Source organism: Artibeus jamaicensis, unplaced genomic scaffold (assembly GCF_021234435.1).
Source record: "Artibeus jamaicensis isolate MK-2021 breed Jamaican fruit bat unplaced genomic scaffold, CSHL_Jam_final contig_700, whole genome shotgun sequence".
NCBI classification, from domain to species: Eukaryota; Metazoa; Chordata; class Mammalia; order Chiroptera; family Phyllostomidae; genus Artibeus; species Artibeus jamaicensis.
The window spans coordinates 8,422,885-8,440,747 of record NW_026521930.1 but is presented as its reverse complement, the minus strand read 5'-3'; the positions used below and the strand labels follow the sequence as shown (position 1 = coordinate 8,440,747).

At 43.4% G+C, this 17,863-nt stretch overlaps 1 protein-coding gene and 1 pseudogene across 2 annotated transcripts in view; both read right to left on the bottom strand.

Moving 5' to 3' along the window:
- Positions 1 to 16,492, bottom strand: part of RAB11FIP3 (RAB11 family interacting protein 3) — a 106,946-nt gene extending 90,454 nt beyond the window's left edge. The window contains exon 1 of one of the 2 annotated variants that reach the window (XM_037157205.2): positions 15,485 to 16,492. In XM_037157205.2, coding sequence (XP_037013100.2) covers positions 15,485 to 16,084 — 600 coding nt within the window. In that variant the 5' untranslated portion in view covers positions 16,085 to 16,492. The remainder of the gene's footprint in view (positions 1 to 15,484) is intronic. The other variant, XM_037157206.2, reaches the window with a different exon arrangement.
- LOC119058285 (uncharacterized) lies at positions 10,772 to 10,871 on the bottom strand (annotated as a pseudogene).
- Positions 16,493 to 17,863: the final 1,371 nt, after the last annotated feature.

Sequence of the window (17,863 nt, the reverse complement as noted above, 5' to 3'; positions counted from 1 at the left end):
ATCAATTACCTTGATTGCAAATACTATTTTCTGTATCTTTCACTCTTTCTACCTTCACTACCCCCCCTTTGAAGTATCACTATGACTAATTTTTACTCACTACCTAGTGTAAACTTTTAAACTCAATATATCCTTTATCATCACTATTCTTAAATTTTTAATTTGTTTTTTAGAGAGAGCAGAAGGGAAGGAGAAAGAGAGAGAGAAACATCAATGTGTGAGAGAAACATCTATCAGTTGCCTCTTAAATGCCCCTAACTGAGAACCTGGACAGCAACCCAGGCACGTTCCCTGACTGGGAATCGAACTGGAGACCTTTCAGTTCGCAGGCTGGGCTCAGTCTACGGAGCCACGCCAGCCAGGGCTGTCATCATTACTCTTTTTTGATAGTCAAAGTGTCCTAGACTTGCCTAGCAGAAACCCATTCAAGCTGCTCCTTTTTCAACATGTCCCCATCAATTTTTAAACACTTCCTTGCTTTCTGGTACAATATAATCCAGGCTCACGGCGAATTTTGCCTGCCCCAAATCTGGAATATTTCTCCAAGGATCCTTGGTTCCATTCGCAGGAAATATTTGGCAGCAAAGATCTGGGAGCTAGGTGTATTCATTGTGATTGGGGTGTAATTGTCCCCAGGCCCTCTCAGAAGACAGATCTAGAAATTTTTTTTTTAAATATTTTTTTAAAAGATTTTTTTAAATTTATTTATCTTTAGAGGGGAAGGGAAGGAGAGAGGGAGAGAAACATCAATGTACGGTTGCCTTTTGTGTGTCCCCTGCTGGAAACTGGCCTGCAACCCAGGCATGTGCCCTGACTGGGAATCGAACCGCAATTGTCTGGTTCGCAGGCCCACGCTCAATCCACTGAGCTACACCAGCCAGGGCAGATCTAGAAATTTTTTAAAATCATGTATTCAACACCGATATGTCTAATTTAAATCCCAAGATGACAGGATTCTTCCCTACCTTTTCCATACTATATTTTTATCTCCTTTTTCCCAGAGAACCATGGTTCCCAACACCAACCAATATATTTATTAATTTGCACTATCCCAAAATACACTGAAAGTAACTGCAGAATTACTACTGCTGATCTATCAACAACAACCCTAACTTTGAGATAAGTTTCTTTGTAGTTTTTTCTTTGAATATATTGCACTAAAAGTATATGGAGTACTGTATTAATGTGGTTTGGATTATTTTCCATTGTGGTTATGTTATTAATCCAATATACTCCTAGGTTCGTTTGTTTCTATTTGAATTCAGTTTTAGGTTTGTTCTATTATTGTTGCTTTAATTTTATTTTTTAGTAGGTAGAATATTTACATGGTTCAAAATTCAAAATTTATATAAAAAGGCATACTCATACCATTCATATCCCTTATACCTTGTCCTCACCTACTTGAGGAAGTTATTTATAATTAGTTTCTAGTGTAGCCTTGGCCAAGTGGCTCAGTTGGTGGGAGCATCGTCTCACACACCAAAAGGTTGTGTGTTTGATCCTCAGTCAGGGTATGTATGAGAGGCAACCAACTGATGTTTCTCACACCAATGTTTCTCTCTCTCTTCCCCTTTCTCTCCCTAAAATCAATTTTTAAAAATCTCTTCAGCCCTGGCTGGTGTGGTTCAGTGGACTGAGCACTGGCCTGGGAACTGAAAGGTCACTGATTCAATTCACCAGCACGGCACAGGCTGGGTTGCGGTCTAGGTGTTGCAAAAGGCAACCAACCAATGTTTCTCTCCCTCTCTTCCCCTCTCTCTAAAAAATAAAATAAAATCTTCTTAAAAAAATATCCTCAGGTGAGGATTAAAAAAAATTTAGTTTCTAGTCTATCCTTCCCATGTCTTTTTGCAAAAAGCAAATATATTTCTATTTTTATCCCCCCTTCTTTCTCATTTTGCATTTTCTTTTTTTTTATTCTCACAGTCAGACCCTGCGGGCCTACGCCTGCCCTAGAGCCTGTGAGCACAGACACCTTGGATGGGTTGAGGATTCTGACTACATGGCCAGGAGGAGAAGGGTAAGAAGAGACTTGGTTTGGGGATTGTTAGGTACGGTTTCTTACTTGTGAATTCCTCTTCCTCTGAGCTGAAGTCCATCACTTGGGGTTCTAGGCCTCAGAACCTCATCATTTTTTAATTGTAGTAAATTAACCATTTAAAAATATACAGTTCCATGGCATTACGTACACTCATGTTGTTGTACAACCATCACCCTTATCCACCTCCAGGACTTTTTCATCTTCCCAAACTGAAACTCTAGCCATTAAACACTAACTCCCAATTCCCCCTCCTCTGGCAACCACCATTCTGCTTCCTGTCTCTATGAGCTGACTACTCTAGAAGCCTCTTACAAGAGGAATCATACAATACCCATTTATTCTTACCATATGTTGTGTGTATTAATTTGTCCTTTCTTTCACTCACTGTATCTTGGAAGTCACTCCCTACCAGTTCATAGAACTCTTCCTCTTTTCTTTTGGCAGCTGCACAGTTCTGTTACATAGATATACTTCAGTTCACTCATCCTGGATGGCTATTGGGTTGTTTCCATATTTTATATCACAGATAATGCTGCCATGAATACCCTTGAGCACCTGTGGTTTGTATTTATGAAGGTACATTCTAGAAGTCGGACTATAGGTCAAAGGATAAATGCATACACAGATACTGCTAAGTTCCCCTTGATGAAGACTGTACCATTCTGCACTCTCACCAACAATATGAGAGTGCCTATTTCCCAAGAGCCTCACCCACAGAATGTGTTCATGCTTTTACATTTTTTACCAACATGATGAGTAAGAAATGCTATCCCAGTGATTTTAATTTACACTTCTCTTACCATGAGTGTAGCTGAGCACCTTTGTTAGCGAGCAAGGGCTCACCGCCTGACAAACACAGAAGCCAATAAATACTGTGCCACCAGCTTTTTAGAAAAGGCTCTATTAGCTAGTTGACTGGCAGGGAAACAGGAGGCAAGGCTCAAATCTGCCTTCCTAGACCCAGGGTTAGGGGCGGGTGTAAGCTGTTTCACCACAGGATCTTCCTGGATAACACACCACACACTTTTGAAAGGATCCAGGTTCCCATCAGGTTCCAGCCCTTTGGTTCTATGAGAAGGAGCAGTTAAGGGTTCACAAGTGTTACTCATAAATGGTGTATCCAAGGTTTAACTTTGGTTCTGGGTTTTGTTAGAAACAGGATAGGCCACTATGAGCTGGTTCTGCAGTTACATTTTTCATATGTTTAAGGGCTATTTGTATATCTTTTTCTGTGGAATGTTTTCATATCTTTCGTTCATTCTTTTATGAGATTTTGGTCTTTTTTCCCTGGGACTTTTCTTTTAAGAGTTTTTGTACCAACCTTTTATCTGTGACTCGTGTTCTTTTAAAATCCTACTTAAGAACACACTGGTCCCCAGCTGGTGTGGCTCAGTGGATTGAGTGCCCGCCTGTGAATCAGAGGGTCGCTGGTTCAATTCCCAGTCAGGGCACATGCCTGGGTTTCAGGCCAGGTCCCCAGTGGGGAGGGGCGCACCAGAGGCAACCACGCATTGATGTTTCTTTCCCTCTCTGTATCCCTCCTTTCCCCTCTCTCTAAAAATAAATAAATAAAATCTTTAAAAAAACAAAGAACACACTAGTTAACCCTATGAAGATCTGAGGTGTCTCCACGGACATAAACAGGAGGACCAGGAATCACATTACACAAGTGGAAGCTGGCCACCCTCTGCTCCCATCTTTCCCACAGTGCACAGTCTTCTACCCACCCCTCCTGTGTTTCAAGTTAGAAAACTATTCTCACTGGCTAATGTTTTTAAAAGGTACTTTGTAGCTCTGGCTGGTGTAGCTCAGTGGATTGAGTGCAGGCCTGTGAACCAAAGGATCACAGTTTGATTCCCAGTCAGGGCACATTGCCTGGGTTGCAGGCCAGTTCCCAGCAGGGGACACATGAGAGGCAACCACACATTGATGTTTCTCTCCTTTTCTCCTTCCCTTCCCCTCTAAAGATAAATAAATAAAATCTTTTTTGTTAAAGAAAAAGGTACTTTGTAGGTTTTCTTTCATTTTTTTTCTTTTTAAGTGGAGTAAGGGATACAGAGATAGGAAATCTCAGATAGTAAGCCACCATTTTTAAAAAAATTGATTTGAGAGAGAGAGAGAGAAGGAAGAAAGGGGGGGGAGAGAGAGGGAGAGAAAGAAACATCAATTTGTCATTCTACTTACTTGCATTGATTGATTGATTCCTGTATGCGCCCTGACCAGGGACCTGGACAACGTTAAAGAACCGAGCAACCCAGCCAGCGCTACTTTAATAGGTTTTCAAAGGAAATGCTAACCTCTCTAATCAATGTGTGTTTTTACTTATTTTTATTGTGGCTCAAGCAATCTACTAGTCAATTTTAAATTACTATTTAACTTTTAAAAATATCATTTATCAAGTTTATTGGCAGGTACCTTAATCTAAAAAAAAAAAAAAGTTTATAAAATGCTCCTGGATTGCTAGTAAACAATGTCCTGTTTACTGACCCAGTGTTTTACAGCAACGAAGGTCTTTACAATAACGAACTACACTGTCAGGGATCATTTCTATAGGGACCAGTTCAGTACCTGTTGTTCTATAGGTACTGGACAATTCCTCTTGTCCAAACAGATAAACCACCTATAAACAGACAGCCAACAGCCACCAATTCATTCATAACCTACATTTTAGGTTTTAAACTGGTTAAACTTGCTTAAAGAGAAATCAGAATAAATTATGTTAAATGAAAAACAATGAATCATAAAAGACTCTGCTGTTATCAATATTGATAACCTACCTACCAACACCGTGAAGCCCTAGCCAAAACAGGGACACGGACAGGCAAGTGCACTTTTGACTATAGCAAGCAGGTCTGGTTACCTGTGGGCACAGAAGGCTCTGTCTAGCAGGGGATGTGCAACCGGCAGCAGGGGCCACATGCAGCCCAGGATGGCTGTGAATGTGCCCCAACACAAAATCATGAATTTACGTAAAAACCTTTTTCTTCATTCATCAGTTTTCATTCTTTGTGTATTTAGTATATGGCCCAAAACCACTCTTCTTCCAGTGTGACTTGGAGACACCAAAAGGTTGGACATACCAGCAAAAACTTTTGTAAAAGTTTTATGAAATTATCCAACAAAATTCACAGTAAAGTAGATCATTTAACGAACTAGAATTCTAGAAGGTATGCATCTTAAAATCCTTCTGAAGATATGGGTCTTTAGAAAAAAACTAGGATTTCCAGTAAACAGCTAGGAATTTCAGAAACAGCGAGTTTCAAGTTATCAACATATAAACAAAAAATGACTTAAAATAATGCAGCGATAGTGCTTCCTCTAGTTACAGCTAATAATGCTAAAATGTAATTCAATACTTGGCCTTTCAAGTGTCTCATATTTTGAAGCATCCATCCATGACATCATGCCCACAACGTCCCTGCAGAAAAGGGCACAGCACCCATTCAAGGCCTGCTGTTGTCAGCCAAAGGCTCAGTCTGCCCACAAGAGGTTGATGGATAGGGAACCAGGATACCTGGTTCAGTGGCACATACAAGACCCTGGCTCAAGGTTAGCTCTGGCTTTGAAACTTACAAAAAACACAAGAACACAACTTGTAATCAGAGTAATACCAACTTGCCTAAAAGAAAGGTGAAATATATGGACAGAAAAATAAAACTGTACCTAATGAAAATTTCTTTTCCTCCCTAATGATGGTACTGAATCCATTTATCCTAATCCACTAATCTCAAGAATGTTTGAAAATTACAGGGCAAACAGTGCAATTCTTTTTATCAGGAATTTCTTACAGTTAACTTATGTTAGATATTGATGAAAGCACAATGCCTACCTGGAAGCCATCCTTCAAGAATTATAAGGATTTTCGCCTTAGCTGGTGTGGTTCAGCAGGTTGAGCACCAGCCTGCAATCCGAAGGGTTGCTGGTTCAATTCCCAGTCAGGACATATGCCTGGGTAATGAGTGAGATTTCTGCAATACCCGGTTCAGGGCATGTGAAAGGCAACACACTTATGTTTCTCTCCCTTTGTCCCTCCCTTACCCTACCTCTAAAATAAACATACAAACAAACAAATATAACCTCTATTTTAAAAAATTATAGGCATTTTGTAATATACATTTATCTAAATATCAGTAAAATTAAGTCCATCTTCAATAAGCATTTGAACATGCTAATTTAATGTTTTATAAAGGTCTTCAATTTACTTTATAGTAAAGTAGTAACTTCAATCTGAGTTACTTTAGATGTATTTTATATTTTGATCTAAAATCTACACTAAGTCAAAGTAAAATATGTACTAATTTTATCTTTAGGGTTTATATACTTTTTTGTTTCTAAAAATTGTAATGAAATCTTTTACTACATTCCTTCTTTTTCAAAGATTTTATTTATTTGTAGAGAGAGGGGAAGGGTGAGGGAAAGAGAGGGAGAAACACATTAATGTGTGGTTGCCTCTCACATGGTCCCTACTGTGGACCTGGCCCCCAACCCAGGCGTGTGCCCTGACTGGGAATCAAATCAGCTTTGCTTCAGAGTCCAGCACTCAACCCATTGAGCCACACCAGCTGGGGCACTACTACATTCCTTCTTATACTGTTTGAAATTTGTGATGTGTACACAGGCATCACTTTTCAAAATAATTAAAATGAACTCAGTAACATAACAAAATTTGACAAATACCTTAAATAAAACCAAACCCCATTCCCACCATACATTCCCCTCCTACAACACATACACACAACTAAAAATAATTTTTAATATTTCTGCCAAGACTATTTTCACATGGATTATTTTACAGTTGTAACTGTGGTATATACATACAATTTAGCATACCCCTATCTTCACTTATATCAGAAGCACTAATCTAAATTATATTGGAAACTTTGTAATTATTATTTCTGAGGACCACATAACAGCCTTCAGTGGATGACTAACCCTTTGTTTAATATTTTAATTATAACTAATGTTTAGAGCTTATTTTCAGAATTCACATAAAATAAGTGTTTGGAAGAGAAGGAGCTCATGGGCTTGGTCCCTTTACAACTTTGTCCATGTAGTCTACATGGAATTAAATTTTTCCTGTATGTTAGATCTAACACTGGAATAATACTTAACAATTTGGAATCTTCCTGGGACAACTAAACTTTAGACTTCCTTTAAAGTATACACCTAACATCAGAGATTTTTGATTAAAAAAACTGGTCAAAGAGTAGATTCAACAAAAGTAAATAAATAAAAAGCATGTTTAAAACAAAAATATGGCACTGTGGCTGGTGTGGCTTGGTGGACTGAGTGCTGGCCTGCGAACAGAAACGTCACTGGTTCACCCTGGGTGGTGTAGCTCAGTGGATTGAGCGCAGTCTGTGAACTAAGGGGTCACAGGTTCGATTCCTAGTCAGGGCACATGCCTGGACTGCGGGCCAGGTCCCCAGTGGGGCCACGTGAGAGATAACCACACAATGATGTTTCTCTCCCTCTCTTTCTCTCTCCATTCCTTCTCTCTAAAAATAAATAAAATCTTAAAAAAAAAAAAAAAAAAAGAAAGAAAGAAAGAAACGTCACTGGTTTGATTCCCAGTCAGGGCACATGGGCACATGCCTGGGCTACAGGCCAGGTTGCCAGTTAGGGTGAGCAAGAGGCAATTGCTCAATATTTCTCTTACATTGCTGTTTCTCTCCCTTTCTTTCAACTTTCCCCTTCTCTAAAAATAAATAAAATCTTAAAAAAAGATATGGTAGTTATACAATTTTAGTAGAATGGACATTTATGTTTTTATTTTTATATTTTATTGATTATGCTATTACAGTTGTCCCAATTTTCCCCTTTTGCCCCCCTCTACCTAGTAACCCCACACTCTGTCAGGCAAACCCCACCCCACTGTTCATGTGCATGGGTCATGCGTGTAGGTCCTTTGGCTTCTCCCTTTCCTGTACTGTGCTTTACATCCCCATGGCTATTCTGTGACTACCTGTTTGTACTTCTTAATCCCTCACCTCTTCTCCCATTCCCCCACACCCCTTCCATCTGGCAACCATTAAAAGGTTCTCTGAATCTATGATTCTGTCTCTGTTACTCCTGTTTGCTTAATTTTTTTAGATTCAATTGATGATGGATATGTATTTATTGCCATTTTATTGTTCATAGTTTTGATCTTTTTCTTAAATAAGGTCCTTCAACATTTCAATTAATAATGGTTTCGTGATGATGAACTCCTTAGTTTTTTCTCATCTGAGAAGCTCTTTATCTGCCCTTTGATTCTAAATAAGAATTTTGCTGGGTAGAACAATCTTGGCTGTACATCCCTGCTTTTTATGACTCTGAATATTTACTGCCAATCCTTTCTAGCCTGCAAATCTTCTTTTGAGAAATCAGCTAACAGTCTTATGGGAACTCCCATATAGGAAACTGCTCTTCTCCTGCTGCTTTTAAGATTCTCTCTTTATTTTTAACCTTTGGCATTTTAATTAAGATATGTCCTGGTGTGGGCCTCTTTGCATACAACATAATTGGGACTGTCTGTGCTTCCTGGACTTGCATGTCTATTTTCTTCATCAAATTAGGGAAGGTTTCTTTCATTATTTCTTCAAGTAGATTTCCAATTTCTTGCTTTTTCTCTTCTCCTTCTGGCAACCCTATGATACAAATGTTGGACATCTTAAAGTGGTCCCAGAAGTTGCTTATACTATCCCTGTTTTTTGGATTTTTTTTTATCTTGTTGTTCTGATTGGTTGTTTTTTGATTCCTTACATTCCAAATCATTGATTTGATTCTCAGCTTCATCTATTTTATTGTTGTTTCCCTGTAAATTGTTCTTTATTTCAATTAGTATATCCTTTGTTTCTAACTAGATCCTTTTTTATGCTGTTGAGGTCCTCACTAAGTTCCTTGAGCACCCTAACAAGTGTTTTTGAACTCTGCATCTGATAAGACTGCTTATCTCCATTTCATTTAGCTCTTTTCCTGGAGATCTGATCTGTTCTTTCATGTGAGCCATGTTTCTTTGTCTCCTCATTTTGGCAGCCTCCCTGTGTTTCTATGTATTAGATGGAGCTGCTTTGACTCTATTTCTTGGTAGTAGGTGTCCTGCAGGGTCCAGTGGCACAACTTCCCCTATCACCCAAGCTGGGTACTCGAGATGTGCCCTTTGTGGGGCCTGAGTACACAAACCCTCTTGTAGCTGAGCTTTGGTTGCTGTTGGCATATCAGTGGGAGAGATTTACCCAAGCCAGTCAGCTAAAAGGACTGGCAATGACCACAGACCAACACCCTCTTCCCTCTGTGGAGGGTCAACTGTGCAGGGGGAGGGTGATGGTGTTCCAATGTAGTCTGTAGCTGTCCACTGAGTGCACAGACTCTGGGGTTTCCCAAGTGGTGCAGGCCGAAGTCAGCCCCCACCTGTGTTCTGCCTGGGGCCACCCTCCATGAGCTATAAAGCAGTCTGAGATGGCTGCTACTTATACTAGGCTTGAAGGTTCCCAGCAGAAGCCAAGCTGTGAATCTAGGCTGGCTACTGCTTGTGTCAGCCTGGGGCCACTTAGCAAGAGGTAAAGGAGCTGGGGGCTCACTGAGGCAGGCAGCTGCTTCTTTGAGAAGATTTAGGAAGTTGTAAAGCATTAGTCAAGACCAGCCATTCATTTGGAAAAGTCACTTTTAACAGCTAGGGTGGGCAAATAAGTTGGGTGGAATAGAGCCTCAGGCAATCTCCAGGACAAAGCAAACAGTGTCAGCTAGGTGAGAGTCTCAGATATGACACCTGCCTGCCAGCTCTGTGACTCTGTGGAGGGAGGGCTCAGAAAAGGAACAGTGGCCTCTGCCCACCTTTCTGTCTGGGAGAAAGCCATCCACCAATTCTTGCCTTGATGCCAGACTGTTCAGTTCCTCTCTGTATGCCACTGTTGCCTTTCAAGCTGCTACCCTTGTGGTGCTGGAGCTCAGAGGGAGTGAGTCTGGGTAAGTCCATGTGGGAGTTTTTTAAGAAGAACGGCTTAGGACTCCAGAATTTTCTTCCACCAACTCAATACTCACTGGTTTTTGCAGCCAGAAGTTATGGGGACTTATCTTCCTGGCACTGGAACCCTGGGCTGGGGTGGAAGGGGCCTGGTGTGGGCCTGGGACTCCTCTCTCCCAAGTTTTTATCCACCACACATAGATTTTGGACCAGCCCATTCCATATCTGCACCCCTCCTCCCAGTGTGGATGGATGTTGTTTCTTTAATTCCATAGTTGTCAGACTTCCATTCAACTCAATTTCTGACAGTTATGACTGATGGTTGTTCTATATTTAGTTGTACTTTTTTTTTGGTATTTTATTTTTTTTATTTTTAGAGAAGGGGGAAGGGAGGGAGAAAGAGTGAGAGAGAAATATCAATGTGTGGTTGCCTTTCATGTCCCCTACTGGGGACCTGGCCTGCAACCCAGGTATGTGACCTGACTGGGAATCGAACAGGCAACCCTTTGCTTCACAGGCCCGTGCTCAATCCACTGAGCTACACCAGCCAGGGCTATTTAGTTGTCATTTTGATGTGGTTGTGGGAGGAGGTGAATCGTGTTTGCCTATGCCTCCAGCTTGACCATAAGTCATATATGTATATATATTTTTTAATTCATGTATTAAGTACTTAAGTAGCTATCTTATTGATGGTAGCACTATGCTGATTCTTACTTTTCTGATAATGCTTACTAGTAGTATTTACTTTCATCTTTTAATTTTTCTCTTTATGTATTTTAATTTTTTTAAACATGCAACACCTCACAAATTTGACTGCAATCCTTGCACAGGAGCCATACTAATACTCTCTGCCAATTTTACTATATGTGCTGCCAAAGCAAGCACTACTTTTATCTTTCTAAACAATGAACACCTATAAAAATAATTTAGCTTCTACCCAATATGAACTCAACTGTGTACTTCTTCAGACAGTCGTGTAGATGTGCCTGTATGTGTTTAAAAAATGTCTGGAAGGAAATGTACTACAATGCTAATTGTATTTTTCTCAGAACTGTGGGACTATTGGTCATTTTTTGTTTATATTTTATATCACTCTGTATTTTCCAGTTCTTTAAAAGTAATAAGCATGTGTTATTTTATAACACTGCAAAGGGGCCCTGGCTGGTGTGGCTTGGTGGACTGAGCACCAGCCTGCAAACCCAAGGGTCACTGGTTCGATTCCCAGTCAGAGTATATTCCTGGCTTGCAGGTCAGGTCCCCAGTAGGTGATACGTGACAGGCAACCACACACTAATGTTTCTCTCCCTCTGTTTCTCCTTTCCTTCCCCTCTGTCTAAAAATAAATACATAAAATCTTTTTTAAAAAATTGCCTGTGATCCAAGCACATAAAGGAATGTCACCTGCCTTTTAGCAATCTATCCAACATGCAGGTCAAGAGTTACACATACAAACACACACACACAAAACAGAAGTTTCCACATTCCTCTGCTCTTACACACAGGTTCATTCTCTCTCAGGCACATCAGCTCCCACATGACCTGCTCACACACACTCATTTGCTCTCACTCATGCACACAGACACACTCACACACACTGAAATTCAAGGCCAGAATAGAAACGGGAAAGGACACTGAAACAACAAAAAGGTGCAGCCAAAAGAAAGAGAAAAAAAAGGTGCAGCCAAATGTCCCTAGGGACTTCCAATTCCCACCAACAGAGGTGGAGAATTAGAAACTAGGAGACCTGAGCAGCAACACTTCCTTCAGCAGCCTGCTTATGCAAGTACTGTACTGAAGAGGATGGACAGTGTCTACAAGGTTCCTGAAGGGCATTCAGGGCTCAGATGGGGAGGGTCCTCTGGAAAAGATCAGTGACTATCAAAACAGAACTGTGTCAGTGAGCATAATAATTTAACATGAAGATAATCTTTACAATTAATTCCTTTGAAAAATAAATCCAAAATAAACCAGTCCTGCCTCACAATACTCTTAGAATTTATTCTATAATTTCTACTTTACAATGAGTTAGTGGTGACTGCAAAAGCAACAGTCTTCTCAGTATGAAGGGGTCATGCTGATGAGGAATCTTCAGAAATGGTCGAGGCTGTTAAAAAGAACCTATTCAAGTTCACAGCTAGTGCCTGGGCACATCTGACTGGCAGTTACTGTTTCAACCAGAAAGCTCCACTGTAGTCCTCTTTCTCCTGTTCTCTGCAGATTCCTCTTAACACTTATGTTACACCACACCTGATCTATCACCAGGTGATGTAATGAGATCCAGACGCACTGTGACACTGCTGAAGAGGGACACAAAAGCCATCTGTATTATAAATGGGAGCTGCTTCTAGTAAAACTTCAGATGCACAACTTAAATAATTTAAAATGCTTCCTTTATAAACAGATTATATAAGATATTGAACATGCCATCTTTGAAAACTTTGCAATAATCAAGATAATTTAGTTGATATTATCAAGGACAGTAATGTGACCAGCCTAACAGTCTCACCTACTCAATATTTTGAAATCTCAAAGTGGAAAATACAAAAACTTAAGGCCATTATTTCCATTCTCCAGCTTATCTGAACAGTTTCTAAGGTTTTAAAAAACCGTGAATGCTTTAAAACGAATCCTTATCTTTCAGAGATATGAATTGACATATTTATGGGTGAATGATATGTCACATATGTTCCCAAAATAATAGGTGGTTGGGGGGTTTACAGGTGAACCAACACTGCTGAAACTGAGCATTGGCGAGGGGGGAGTTCACTAGACTAGCCTTTTCTCTCTACCTCTGTGTATGTTCAAAACTGTTCTTTTTTAAAAAAAAAATGTATTTATTTTATTTTTAGTGAGAAGGGAAGGGAGGGAGAAAGAGAAGGAGAGAAATTTTGCTGGTAGCCTCTTGTACGTCCCCAACTGGGGGGCCAGGCCTGCAACCCAGGCATGTGCCCTAACTGGGAATAGAACCTGAGACCTTTTGGTTCACTGGCCAGCACTCAATCCACTGAGCCACACCAGCCAGGGCATCCTTTATAATGTATTCCGATAATGGACTTGGAAAAAGCAAGCTTAAATCATAAAGGATAGCTAATCTTACACCAACTCTTACACCAAGACAAAAGTCAATCTTTCATTACCCTGTGAGTTATCTGCTCCAAAACAGATCTCCTCCACCATCCTAGGAAGCTCACTCAAGTCTGGGCACTTAGATCAAGTCTAACACTGTTTCCTGAGCAGCCTGGGAGGACAGACGGAAGGGGCAATGCCACAGGTTCCTTACACTCACCCATCGCCACCAAACCCTGAGTCATATGAGCCTTACCACCAAATTAGAAATTCCACCAGGAGCTTACGAGCAAAGAATTCTGACTCATTTCTATTTTATGGTTATAAGAAAGTTCAGCCCCAAATAGCAACCCAAAGTTTTCCCCATTGTGATCAATAAGGACAGTCACAACAAAAGGTGTTTCTCCAGTGAAAAGAATTTTATGAAAGTCAGTAAGATGAAATTTTGTGGGAATATTTTGAGCTACCAAATCTAAGAAGTTGAGCCCTGGCTGGTATGGCTCAGTGGATTGAGCAGCGGCCTGCGAACCAAAGGGTCGCTGGTTCGATTCCCTATAGGAGCACATGCCTGGGTTGTGAGCCAGGTCCCCCCAGTCAGGGGCCTACGAGAGGCAACCACACGTTGATGTTTCTCTCCCTCTCTTTCACTTTCCCTTCCCCTCTGTCTAAAAAATAAATAAATAAATAAATAAATAAGACTTAAAAAAAAAAAAAAAAAGAACAAGTTGAGAGCCATGTAAATGTTATTAGCCAAAAAAACCTAGTTCTGGTCCCTGTGCTAGCACTGACTATTTAACTTGTGGGGAGTTGGGAAAGTTGTCTAACCTTTCAGGGCTTCCATTTCTTACCTGTAAAGTGAGATGAAGCCTGCTTGCCTACTACTACCTCAGAGAAAGGTGGTGATGACCCAGTGAAAACATAAATGAGCCTCACATAAGCTGTAAAGTACTCTGTCCATGTCAGGTTATGATTAAAAAAAACACACACACACAAATGTTGTATTTTTAAAACATTTTTGGTGAAATGAAAAAGGGTATGTTTGAAGAGAAGACCCATCACACTAGTTAATAACAACCAAGGATGCCCAAGGTGCTCTCCAGCCCAGGAGCAAGAAGGAAAAGCACCAAAGAACCTGGACCAGTAATCACTATCCCCGCTAACCACAGAGGAAATTACATATTTCCATGCCCATCTGATTAAGACATAGGAGACCCATCTGAGCGATGTCTTTCAGCCCAGTGCTAAGCACAAGCACCGTGCCAATGGAAGCTGACGGGGGCATGCACATCTTCCTGGGCTCAAGGAACATTGTGAATACTGGGAATGGGGGGCGGGGGTATGGCACACAGGTCCCTTATAAAGGTTCTTAGTTACAACACCCTAAATACCAGGGTGTCAATTTTACCTCTTTTCTTAAAAATCTCTTGATTTAAACATGCCTATCTACTTGAACACCCACTTAACAAATATCTGCTTGTTTTGAGAAGTCCATAAAATACAAAAACTGGAAGATCAGCATTTTAGGAATTTCCTACTACTAACCAAAATATTTAAAAGTGAAAATCAGTAACTTATTTCATGTTTACCCAGTTGCTGGCAGAACACACACAGCTCTGCTGTTATCGCCAATTTTCATTAGTGCTGAGACCCAAGAGAAGGGCTGAATCTTGAGACCCACCCACTACCAGAGCAGTTGCAGCCCCTGGACACTGCGTGGGTCCCTTGTCACACTGCACTGTGCATTCCCATGGTTGGCTATGTCTCACCTCTCCTACAAGAGTGGAGGTGGCCCTGATGAAGTTCTGCTCAAGTTTGCATTCCCCATGATGCTCTCAAGCTCATCCCCAGCCCTCCTCCCCTCCTTATCATTCCCTTCCCTTGTTCACAGAGATACAAAAGTGAAATTTTTTAGTGTTCACTGTCTCCCAAACAATAAAAGATAAGTCTACATAGAACATATGCCAAAAAAGGTGTCTATCACCATGATCTTAAGCAGCCGAGCATAGCCCGGCTTTTGAGGTCTGAAGGAGTGATACTTCAGCCAAGCCAGATCTGGGCCCTCAGTTAGAGGAACTGCCAGGCACTTTATTCAGAGGGGCACTTCTATCAAGCAGCTGTCACGGTGTCCCTACGCAGGGAACTCTCCTCGGTTTAAGAAAGACCCAGCTCCTGTGGTGCGGGAAGGGAGGGGGGGCGGTGGTTGGGGGGCGGGTTGCAGGGCAGTGAAAGAAACAAACTCTCTAGAACAGAACCTCTTGAAAAGGAGCCTTGGTAAAATTGAACCAGAGGGCGGGCAAAAATCAATAAAAAGAACAAGCGGGCCCACTGGTATAACCATGCATTTTGCGAACACAGCGGACCGTGTCAGCACGGTGGAGGCGCGCATGGCCAGGCTCTCCTGCTGAGGGCCCCAGGCGCGCTCGCCGACTTACCTGCTCTGCCCCGTAGACCGTGGCGAACTGGACGAAGTCCTCCATGCGGACGAAGCCGTCCCCATCACCGTCCAGGGCATCGAACACCGCTCGAAGGCGGGGGCCGTCCTCCGCACACCCCGTGTGCTCGCTCGTGAGGGAGCAGGTCTGGCTTAAGTCCGATGGCTGGTGCGCGTCCCCGGGACCCACCTCCAGGGTCAACTCCACCGTTGGCGAGGGTAAGGAAGGAAAGAAGTCGACCTCGCCCCTCCCGTGGTTGCTGTGGCTAAAATCCTGCGCGTAGAGAGACGTGCTCTCCTGGCAACTTTGGGGCCCATAATCCTCTGGCTCTGTAGTCCAGAAAAAAAGCGGGCCGAGTTCTGTCAGTTGCTGATCAGGGTCAGGATCGGGGTCAGGACAGGAGGCCTGACTCGGCGGCAGGTAAGAGGCCGCCGGAACCCGCTCGGCGCTCACGTCGGCAGCGTCCAGCTGGCTGAGACCCGGGCGCAGGGCAGGATCTGCGGCCGTAGGGGCGATCCCCGGCCAGTCGAGTCCACCCGGCTCCGGGTCAGGGCACGGGCAGCCCGTGGGGGAAGCCGGTCGGCCCGGCTCCATCTTCATGGACGCGCTCCGGGCCGCAGCGCGGGCCCGCGAGGCCAGTGGTGCGGCGGGCAGAGCGGGCGGCAGACAAAGGCGCTCAGGGCGCGGCGGCGGGCGCGGGCATCCCCGCGGCGGCGCGGGCGTGCGCGCACGGGGCTCCCGGGCTGCTCGGGCTGGCTCTCGGGCCCAGCTCCGCCCTTGCCCATGTTGGCGCTGCCCCTCAGCTGCCCTCGGCCCCGCAGCACGGCGGGCGACGGCCCATGGCGGTAGGCACGGGGAGGGCAAGGAGGAGGACAGGCAGCGGCGTGTGGCCCGGGGGCCAAGGAGTGCGACGGAGAGGACGCTGAGGAGGACGCGGAGTAGGGTGAAGAGAGAGGATGAGACGCCGGAGGTACCCAAGCGAACGCCGCCGCCCTTGCCCCGCCCTCTGTCCGGAGTTACGTACACACGCCGCGGCGCCCTCCGGCCCCGCCCCTCTCCCACTTGCTACAAAAGGCGGGCGGCGGGCCGCAGGAGGGAAGAATATTGGGGTAGTGTGCGGAGTCTTTGATGCAGGCAGTGTGGGTTCTTATTCTCTCGTTCTTTGCCAGACCCCGGTCTGGATCCCGACCCTCGATTCAGGAGCTGTCCTCGGGAACTGCAAAGGCATACGTGATGTCACTGCCGGGCAGGCGGGGATAGCCGACCCACGCACAGTGCGGATGAATAAACTGCGCTGAGAGGAGGACGAAAAACCCCTATGCTCACCTGTCCCAAAGGGTCTGAGTCCTGCCTACGTAAAGCACTGTCACAAATGGATAAACAAAGAACACCATCCTAATGGGATGGGGTACTGCGAGTGGCACTGAGCACAACCCCCACGTGGCACCGCCTCCTGACGCACGTGCGCTTGCTGCGCCTCTTCTCCCACAGCCCGCTCCTCTCCGCAGATTCCCACAGTGCGAATAGGTCGCAGGCTTTACCTGCGTGGCGCGCAGAGGTGGGCAGAAACAGGAACTGAACCTCGCTATCCCTACAAGGGTGGGAGAGCACCAAAAATGCTGTTTATCTCACTTCTAACTGAAGGTACACGTGGTTGAACACTGAGGTATTTTTTAAGCCTATGAAAAAGGTGTTTTTCACAGGGTGTACAGTGTTGATCACCAGTCTGCAGTCAGGCCTCCCAAGCAAAGTGGCTGTCTTTGACAACTGGCATCTGTTTCTCTAGATGTCACTTTCATCAATGAGGACACGGGACACCAGACAGAAACATGGGCACCCTGCAGCAAGCATGACAGTGAAGACTTGCCAGTTAGAAACAGGTGAACTGCCAGGCCCCAGGCGAGATTCTAAATTTAGCCTATAATGAAATGAATCAGGGGAAAGTATGAACTGATATTTTTATACGCCGTGGGCACCCAAACCAGATATGTTTCATAAGCAGCTTTGGCAAGAACCAAAGGAAACTGAACCTCTGTTTCCAAGTGTACAGTGAGGAGCAGAGTGTTAATTAAATGAGTCATCTCCCATGACAAAATCCCAGGACATGTGGTACCGAATTTTTACGAGGGGGGCATTGGAAAAAGAAAAACAAGGGATCCCCTTCCCCAAACTATATTCTCAAGTTCTTTGAAGAGCTGTATGCTTTCATCAAGAAGATACTGTGTTCAGAAAAAAAAAAAAATCTCCAGTTTTGGCAAGAATTTCAAATGGGACTGTTGCCTTTGGCCAGATAGAATTTTCAGAGGTAGTTATAGTGATGTGCTCACCTTTCTAAATAACCATGTTAATGTGGGTGTGGTAAAGAAAAAAAAACCTGAC